This window comes from Triticum aestivum, chromosome 4D (genome assembly GCF_018294505.1).
Source record: "Triticum aestivum cultivar Chinese Spring chromosome 4D, IWGSC CS RefSeq v2.1, whole genome shotgun sequence".
In the NCBI taxonomy this organism is placed as follows: Eukaryota; Viridiplantae; Streptophyta; class Magnoliopsida; order Poales; family Poaceae; genus Triticum; species Triticum aestivum.
In genome coordinates, this window is record NC_057805.1 from 397,969,621 (window position 1) to 397,979,352 (window position 9,732).

The following is a 9,732-nucleotide window of genomic DNA, read 5'->3' on the forward strand; positions in this document are numbered from 1 at the left end:
TACGACTCGACTTCAAAAAAAAGGTCGCAGAGGGCTAAAGGCAGTATCTTTAGTCTACCCAACTCCCTTGCTGCCTATTTCCTTTTATACTGTCATTCTGTGGGGCCACAAGCACCATCAATTGCATTATCCCCGGTACCACACATCACTCAAATCAGAATAAGCGGGAATGCTGGTTGGAATGACAGAGAAATAGAATAATGAGAATCATATGGTCTGCTTGGGAAGATAAGCGAAGAAAGCTCTAAGGTTTCCCTTCCTGCATTCAGAGCTTATCAATTCGTCCCATGCTATATAGTGAAGCAAAGCTATCTATAAATCGAGCATATCTTTTATCCGGAAGGTAGTGGGCTTTCACCCGTACTCGCCCTTCCACTTCACACTTACTAAATTAGGCTGAGTGTATGCGCACATGAAAACAAACAGAAAACGAGTGAGCACTTTCTTTCTATAGACAACGGTCAAGTCTGCGATCCAAACAGTGATGAAAAGAATTCTCAAATCATTCGCGGATGGACGTGAAAGAAGGAAGAACCAAATGGCACTGCTTCCTCAAAGCGAGCTTCGGGTACCCGATCAAGGGACTAATGAAACACCAGTACATGTCATACAGAAGCTCCACTCATCCCTCCGCCAGCCCAACCTAAGTTTCTATCGGACTGAGCTATTCTTCAATCCAGTGCCCTAATCCTTTCGAACTTGGGTCCAGAAAATAGTGCTATTGTACAACCTGGGGAAGTCAAAGCACATTCTAAGTGGGCCGCATGGGTCGGCCCTTTCACCTCATTCTTTTCCGTTTCCACGCTCTGAAACCGGGTTCTTTCACTTCAATCTCTCTCATAATCAAGCTGAGATATGATGCTGTTTCATCCTAGAATTATGAGAAATCCCTTGTTGGCTGGGACGGACCCTTAGTATAAGATAAGTCAACACAACAGGTTGTGTCAGTTTCTCAAAAGACATGGGCTCGCCTTTTGGGGTGACTAGCTGCATTCATTGGTTTGCTTTCTTCCACCAACTTCACAACCATCCTTCGTTGATGACAGGCAAGCTCAACCACAGTTTCCGTAGTTTGGTTCAATTCATTCGGCATTTCCATTTCCAATTGGTAAGTTCTATTTTCTCCGACCCAAGGAAGAAGATCACAAGCGGGAGTCCCCTCTAGGAAGAGATGCTTTCCAAAGGCCGTACGCTACTGTTGAATGGCCAAATAGGGATTGAAACAGAGTAAATAACTAGAGTATCCCGTCGTAGTGGTAGCTGCATTTACGCGACCGGGTCCGAGCCACGGGACAAGACCAAATTGGATTGGATTTGTCACATCTGCGGATGGAAGACCGTAGATTTCTCACTTTCCCTACTCGGAGAGCACGTGTATGTAGTCCGCCTGTATCTACTTATTTATTCGGAGAGCGCCATTAATAGGATTCAGAAGTCGTACAAGCTATGGCGGAGCCGTTTACCAATGCACCCAGTTCTCCTCATATTTGATTCTTTTTTTGGTATCATTGGTTCCACGTACGTCTTTTGGGCGAGCTTTCTTCACTGTCATCAAAACCAACGCTCAAACCGAAGCTTTCCGAGCAGTTGTTTATTTCTCACTTTAGCTGCTGTCGTTTTCCTCTTCCGAATTAAGCGAGTGAAAAACAAGGGGATCAGAAGAACAAACAATAAGAATGAGGGATTGAAGTCCGTTTCCTTCGTATCGTATTTAAATGGATCGGGTAGTTCTAGTCTTTTTTGATTACTCCTTCCTTTTTCCCATCATTTGACATAACATAATTAAGAAACTGTTTGATGGTCAACGGAACGAGTAGAGAAGAAAAATGCCCTTATTCCAAAGGAAGTGAGTGCCAAAGCGAAAATAGAGTAAATAACAAAAGAACGAAATGCAAGGGTTGCATCCGCTGTTTCAAGTCCGGACGGTTCCTCCGCTAGGTTATTGAGTTGGCTCCCCCGTTATTCTTCATCAGACAACGCACACTTAATGGAAAAACGAGGTATCTTTTTGGAAAACTTCTCTACTTACGACTTTGTTAGCGCTTTGAGGGCTTCACTATGTTCTCTGAAATCTTGTATAAATAAGAAAGAAGTCTTTCTCAGGAGATGACTCTGCTGATACCGAGTTTCAATGCAAAATGGCTCCCGCTTCTTCTGAAAGAAAACTGGGGAAAAATCAATATGGAGCCGTCAGAGGCTTATCTGGCCGATATGACTTCCTGAAATTCTTTCCTGATAAAAACCTAAAATGGAGGGGTTGGGGCTTTGGCTCCAGGCTCAAACTCTATCTTGTGGTAGACTGCCCTCCTAGGGAGCGCTTGGGCAACTAACTTGTGGGGCATGACATCCCAAATTCATCATTTACATTAGGAATTTCCTGAAAAAAAGTCTTATGTGTATTGGATCCGCTCTTCTGTTAGCATGAACACATGAATGAGATTCTTCTTATTCTTCCTAAATAGAACCCCCCACCCTCACCTTTCTTAGGACTATCAAGCCTTCTCGAATTAGGTCTATGGTAGAAGCTTTGAACGTAGACCCGGATACAAATCTTTCACTCACTGAAAAGTGAAAACCTGTGACTATATCGTCCTGAAGACGGATGCGGCGGGAAGAAGTGGCATTTAGAAGTGTTGCTGACTTTACATTTAGGTTTCGGCATAACAAAGCTTGCACTGTCTTTTCGCACTTAGGCGCACAGCGTGCCGTTGGTAATGATTCTACTACGGTGCTGCAAATTCGCAAGCTGATCCTAAGTAATCGTTGTTGTTCATTGGATTCCTCCGGAATTACTTCGTTAGGATTGAAGAATTGCAGCAATTCTTCCTGAATAGACTCGATTCTCCCGTCGAGAGTTTCTTTGAAAGTCTTACCTAAACTCTTCCGACTGAATATGAGAAAGCCTATAAAACAACGAGCTACTATCATTTCTTCATTATAGATTGAGATCTTCTTCGGACTTGATGCACAAATAGATGGAATAGCAGCAAATAGCATATTTCTATCCTTCATATCCGTAGAAAGAAATCTCATCTCCAGGTAACTCCATCTTTTTCAGCTCTGCTCGCTCACTTTTGAAAGGAAAGGAGACTGATCTTGACGTCGGCGTTGGTTTTTCCAACGAAACGAAGAAGTTTTGGATTGAGATTTCACATAAGCATTGCACAATGATCCGCATTAGGCGGGGAGCAGCAATGATACCGCTGGCCGGGAATAAGTACCTATTCCTCTACTACTTACGATGTTTTTTGTTCTATTGAAATCCTGCGTCGAGCCGATGTTTCATTGATCGATACCGGGCACATCCATCACATCAACTATTTCACTTTTCATATGCATTTATTGACGGACCGGTAAACTAGACCCGAAAAACTCCTATTTTTAAAACGAAAGACCCATCACAAAATTATGGCGCAATGCTATGACGAGCGTTCTCACAGGCCGGCACCTCGATGCATCCGTCTCAAGAGTTGTACACCTTACATGTGCTTCACGCCACAATCTCTCACTTTCTGCTCCTCCATCTATCTCCATCATATAATCGATCTCACCTCTCATGTCTGAGTGAAAAAACCATATTTGTTAGTATATATCAAGGCCGAGAGGACACGTTCCTCTCATGTCGAGATTAGTATTAGGGACCCTTAGTATTATTAACCGGTTACTATACGTACATGCAGTGAGACAATCAATCTATGCTCTCATTCACATTTCATTCTAGCACTGACGACTCCAGCCCTATCTATCCCTAGAAGCAAATGGACCCTAGAAGCAAATGGAGTAAGTCCGATGGAACACTCGGATTGGAAAAGATAATTATACTTATAGGCATGGATGAAAAAAAAGCTTGGAAACTAGTTCAAATCGAACTCAAAAGCAACTAGGCAATCCAACTTCCATTGAATCAGCTTCCCTGGAACTAGCTGCCATTGTATCGGTTGGTGCCATTTCTTCTCTTGGAGGCAGGGCAATAGATTAAGATTAGGCGGTAAGCGAAGGAACTGTAGGGCTTAGGGCTGCGGGTGAGCACAACTTCAATAGGTCGAGGGGAGGAAGAGAAGAAAAAGCAGCTATTTCACCTGGTGTCGTAATAACCACTGTTTTCGGGTTTGAAGGCATAAGCGCAGCAGAGATATTCTTTCATTTAAGAAGAAGCCACCGTAAAGAAGAGGAAACAAGGCGTTTAAGGGACACCGACTCCCATTATTTTCTCCAGGCCTGCTTTGGCTAAATCGACGGAGGCTTAGCTTATTATGTTTTGGGCGTTTAGCTAGCTTAGAGAATAAAGAAATCTATCTCTAAAGGGGGAGCGGTACGACTATTTTAGGTTAGAGGAAGGTTGAAGAGAGAATAGCTAAAATAGCCAGTCGGGTAGGCAAGTGCGGGTGGCTGTGGTCAAAGTGAATATGTCTTGTTTTGGTTAGCGGTTTCGGCTCTCCGGCACCGAAGTAAACTCTTTCTATTGCGGGGCCTATGGAGTTTGGGGATGAGTGCTGACACTTTACTCTGCAACATTCCTGTTTCTATCATTCCCCTTACTAGATCAAAGAGGGCATATGTGGGGTTTGAAGATGCCTGGACCTTACCACCTTATTCTAATAGCCCGCATCAATGCCTCTGCCCAGAACATAGGAGCCCCCTGGGTTCAAGATCTCATATCAATTTTCAACTGCTGGGAAAGAATTGGGGTGCGGCAGGAAGAAATGGAATTCTCAATAAAAGTATAAACAGGTCTTCCCCACTGCTGCATAGAATCTGAGCTTGGTGGAATTGAAGTTCGGTTTCGATCAAGACACCCCTGCCTACTTACCTTAAAAAACGACTAATGATCAACCGATCACAGAGGTCCTTTTCCAGCAACTTCAAATCAGAAAGCCCCGACTCCCATAAAGAATGCTTGCAGATCTTTCTTTTTATTACGATGACGATATGGACCTCATTACTGTCTCATTTTCTTATATTTATATAAGTTCTTTTTTTTGGATTCGACATAACAAGAACAGAATCACGCTCTGTAGGATTTGAACCTACGACATTGGGTTTTGGAGACACACGTTCTACCGAACTGAACTAAGAGCGCTTTCCGGGAGATAAAGCAGTAAAGAAAAGGATGATTTTTGTACTGCATGCATATAAAAAAATGAAACTCTGAATTTTGTCCAATTTGAATCGATCTCAATTGATCCCTCATTACTGCCCATAGGAGAAGTAATAGGTAGGGATGACAGGATTTGAACCCCTGCCTTGTTTTCCACATCATAATTTATTCCTCCATCTATATACAACTTTCTTGTCATTTCTTCTTTTTGGTTTCATATAATAAATGATATACATCTGAAACCCAACCTAACGTATAAAGAATGAATATTTATCGGTAATGCTCAGGAAGAAAGAAGGGGTCATCTTTTTGATTTTTATTCCACCCTCATGTACCCTTCTTTGCATTTTTTCTAAAGCCTGTTCAACCTCATCTCACCTAGAACAAGTCATGGACTTCTTCAATGAAAGAAAGTCTCATGGAAACGTTTTCAACGAAATAAGAACCATACAAAATAGATTTCTTGATCTTTTTATTTAGGAAAACGGATTTTTTCGCAGTTTTATCTTTTATCCTAAAGATATGCAGAACAAGTGTATTATGAAATGTTCGTTGTCTAGCTTTGCATACATCGCTACTTAATCATTTAGTGGTTATCGATGAAATTACTTCACCATAGAGAAAATATTATGGAAGTTTATATATATATATATATATATATATATATATATATTATTGGTTGCTTTTGTTTATGTCCAATTGGAAAAGTTGATCTTCTAAATTCATATGTTTAGCCTAAAGTACATAACTTGTGTTCCTCCCTAGTTCTTGCAAAGCCACCTAATCAAACCTCACCTCATTTGTAGTTATAACATGTTCAGCTGAAAGCAAACTCCAAATAAAATTGGTTTACTATTAGTAACACATATACTTTTTTACCTTAGCTCTTTCTTTATTGTTCATTGAGCAGTTCAAATGCTTTGATTGCTTATCAGATAAGAGGTAAAAATATTCTTCATTCGTTTATTTTGTTAATTCCAAATTGCATTCAAATCCATTCTTTCTCATAACTTGAGAATATGTACAGCGCAGAACAGAAAAGAAGGCAGATTTGATGAGTTGTAGGGGCGGACCCACTTCCACTGATTTCTTGCGGGAAGGTTCTATAAGGGAAGAAGAATCAAAGCTGTGACCTGGTAACCTTGATTTCTTTCGGAACGTCATTACGGGAGTAACAAAGAAAGAATAACGTAGATAGGAAGGAGCGAGCCAAGCCCCAAGGATAATGAATTGGTATGTCGGGTGCTTACTTGAGCAAGAAGCCAAGTCATCGATAATCAAAGAAAGGTGTGAGTGAACGAGCCCAACTTTCCGATTCAAATATGACTCCTTTCCACTCTCAACAAATAGAGAAATCTCCGCTAGGCTAGCAGTGGGTAACCAACGTAGTGCCCCATTCGTTCCATGACATCCAATCAGTTCTCCTCGGATTCCAATCCAATCTCCCAATCAGTGAGAAATAGACGGTCGGATGAGATCTCGAACGTTGTCCCTACCTACTGAGGAATCAAAAGTGTATGTAGAAAAAGAGAGTGTTGGAAATGCATCGAGGAGAACTTACCTTGTGAGTCACTACTCCGGCACTGGGCAGGAATACTACTAGCGAGGCTTATAGGCGGCTAGTTCTTCAAGAAATCTGTCAGCTATAACCTAGCCTATTGAATCTGGTACGCCCGAAGCACGAAACTAGATAGGTAGCCCTAACTACGACTAGAAAAGTATCGTATTTTTTTCTTCCAGTAAATCTTCCACTCATTCCTTCCATTATGGAATATCATTTGGAGTGTATTTTCCCTCTCAAAAAAGGCTTCGCCCTCACTTCACTGAACTTATTGGAAATGCCTAGGACAGAGTTCATTCATTTGCCCAGCAGCCCTACTCCTCATAGTTGATCCGAATTTCTATCCCTGATTGACTCAATCAGGAAGAGGAAGACTTGATAAAAGATGAAAAGAAAGGATTGATTACCTTTTTAAGTCAAGAAAAGAAAGGAAAGGGCTATTTATGAGTTTATGTAGATGAAGTTTCAGATTCTTGGATGAGCGGAACATCTTTGAGACAAATCATCTCTACCCGGGTACATAGCTTCATCCAAACCATGGATCCACGAATTGTTGACTCGCTCTAGAAAAGAGCTTCGTAGTTGGGAGCTCTGAACCGATGATCGATATGGTTTCCTAGGATGAGAACTATGGTTTACTACTTGACAATAAGAAAGTTGTTTTATCTTTTTTTTTCACTTTTTGAGGTGTTTTGCCTAGTCTGAATTTCCCCTTCTTCTATTTGATCAAGATGGATAGCAAAAAAGCATGAATAGGCCTACTGGGATGGAAGGAGAGAAGGACTGAACGAGAAAAGGAAATACCTCTTTGTTTACCTTGGAATGAATTGCTCAACTACTTAGGTAACGAAACGAAACGTTCATCTACGATCTTTCTTAAAAAAAGATAGGACTGTACGGCAGTTCTCGTTAGTAGATTCGCAGAACAGAAGAAGAAGTTCACTCTGACTTGCACACTACAAAAAGGCAGCCAACGACTTCGGACGTACTCCGTCTTTCGAGCCTCTGTTTAGCTTCAAAAGATAAGGCGCTAGTGCAACGAACGCGGCTTTGGTGCGTCCCAGCCCAACTAACTAGTGCTTGACTTGACTTTCCCCCGCGCCCTATCCAATGAATAAGGAGAAGGCCGGCCTATCAATGACCGAGCCAGTCTGATCTCCTTTATACTTACCTCAAACAACGAGCAAAGTCGAGATCTCCTTGGCGTGGAAGGCAAGCTTGGTGATCAACTATGAAGATTCCTTTCTATGTAACTGACTCTATGTAACCCTATATCTCCCCGGTGTCTATATAAATGGAGAGCTTAGTCCGGATAGGGAGATATACACATTGCCATACTCATACATGCTAGAATTCTAGGGTTTAGCCATCACGATCTCGAGGTAGATCAACTCTTGTAATACTCATATTCATCAAGATCAATCAAGCAGGAAGTAGGGTATTACCTCCATAGAGAGGGCCCAAACCTGGGTAAAAATCGTGTCCCCTGTCTCCTGTTACCATCAACCTTAGACGCACAGTTCGGGACCCCCTACCCGAGATCCGCCGGTTTTGACACCAACGCTGGACCTCTAAGTAGTGCCTCATCAGGTAGATGAACAGCCAAATGCACCATCACATCAAAGAAGGCTAGAGGATATATCTTCTCAAGGTCACATAGGATAGTTGGTATCTTGTCTCTAAGACGCTCCAAAGCATCTATCCTGATATTTCTACTACAGAGTTCCCTGAAGAATAGTCCCAACTCTGCAACTGCTCTGTATAAGTCAGGGCGGCCCAATCCTCTAAGGATAATAGGTAAAACCCTTTGAAGTAGGACGTGGCAGTAATGAGTTTTCAACCCTTGTACCTTGTTTCCATCTGCACTAACTCTCCTTTCAGGGTTGGAAGCAAATTCATGTGGGAATCTCACATGTGACAGGACCTCGCAGAATTCTTTTCTTTTTACCTTGTCCAAGACGTACACAACTGGTGCCATATCCCGTGGTTTACCTTCATATTGCACCTGCAAATCCGTTTTGATACCCAGATGTGTCAAATCAATCCTAGATTTTAAGGTATCTTTCGTCTTGCCTTCAATATTAAGAAGTGTGCTGACAATGTTGTCACATATATTTTTCTTGATGTGCATCACGTCAAGATTATGCCGCAGATCCAAATCTTTCCAATACTCCAAGTCCCACAAAGTGGACCTGCGGGTAAACAATAATCTCTCTTCTGCCTTGCCACACTTCCTTTTCCCGCTACCATTACCAGGATGGTTTCCTGGTGTAATATGCCTGACCTTCTCTAATTCCACTTGCAACTCATCGGCGGTGAGCCTCTTTGGCGCATCACGGTTTTCATGCTTTGCATTGAACACATGTCTTCGGTATTTTTTAGGACGCGGCTTGTCCTTGGCAAGGAAACATCGGTGTCCAATGTAACAGATCTTGCTAAGTATTGTGTATGACAGCAGATTCCTGTCATAGCGAACACATGCATTGTAACCATGTGTCGTTGCCCTGACATAGTGCCCAAAGCTGGATAATCATGGATGCACCAAATTATAACAGCACGCAGAAAGAAATCAGCTGGTGGGCTGCTATATAGGTCTCGAGTGAGAACACCCTTCCATAGTTGTTGAAGTTCCTCCACAAGAGGCTCCATGAATAAATCAAAATCCTTTCCAGGACTTTTTGGACCTGGATGAGCAAGGCCATCATGTAGTTTGATTCTTTGGTGCAGACATTTGGACGCATGTTGTAAGGGATAACAAGCACTAGCCACATGCTATATGTGGCGCTCTGGTGGCCAAATGTGTTAAATCCATCTGAAGCTAAGCCAAGTCTAATGTTTCTCGGGTCAGCAGCAAAATTTTTGTGTTTATGATTGAAGCTTTGCCACTCACTACCATGAGATGGATGGCTCATTACATTCTGATCTCTGTACTCCTGGTTTCTAGAATGCCATAGTACATACTCTCTTGTTTCAGCATCATGAAACAACCTCTGCAATCTTGGTGTAATTGGAAAATGTCTTGAGGAACCCTCTTCACAGCATCACCATCTTTCCATCTTGATGATTTGCATTT

At 42.1% G+C, this 9,732-nt stretch overlaps 1 protein-coding gene and 1 non-coding gene across 2 annotated transcripts; both read right to left on the reverse strand.

Annotated features, from left to right (window-relative positions):
- Window positions 1–2,373: 2,373 nt before the first annotated feature.
- LOC123098164 (ATP synthase protein MI25) lies at window positions 2,374–3,069 on the reverse strand. The gene has a single exon (XM_044520063.1). It carries the CDS (start codon window positions 3,031–3,033, stop codon window positions 2,455–2,457), a length of 579 nt encoding a protein of 192 aa, XP_044375998.1. The 5' UTR covers window positions 3,034–3,069; the 3' UTR covers window positions 2,374–2,454.
- A 1,937-nt stretch (window positions 3,070–5,006) lies between these two features.
- On the reverse strand, window positions 5,007–5,080 carry TRNAW-CCA (transfer RNA tryptophan (anticodon CCA)). The gene has a single exon. It is a non-coding gene; the product is annotated as a tRNA-Trp (tRNA).
- Between the last annotated feature and the right edge of the window lie 4,652 nt (window positions 5,081–9,732).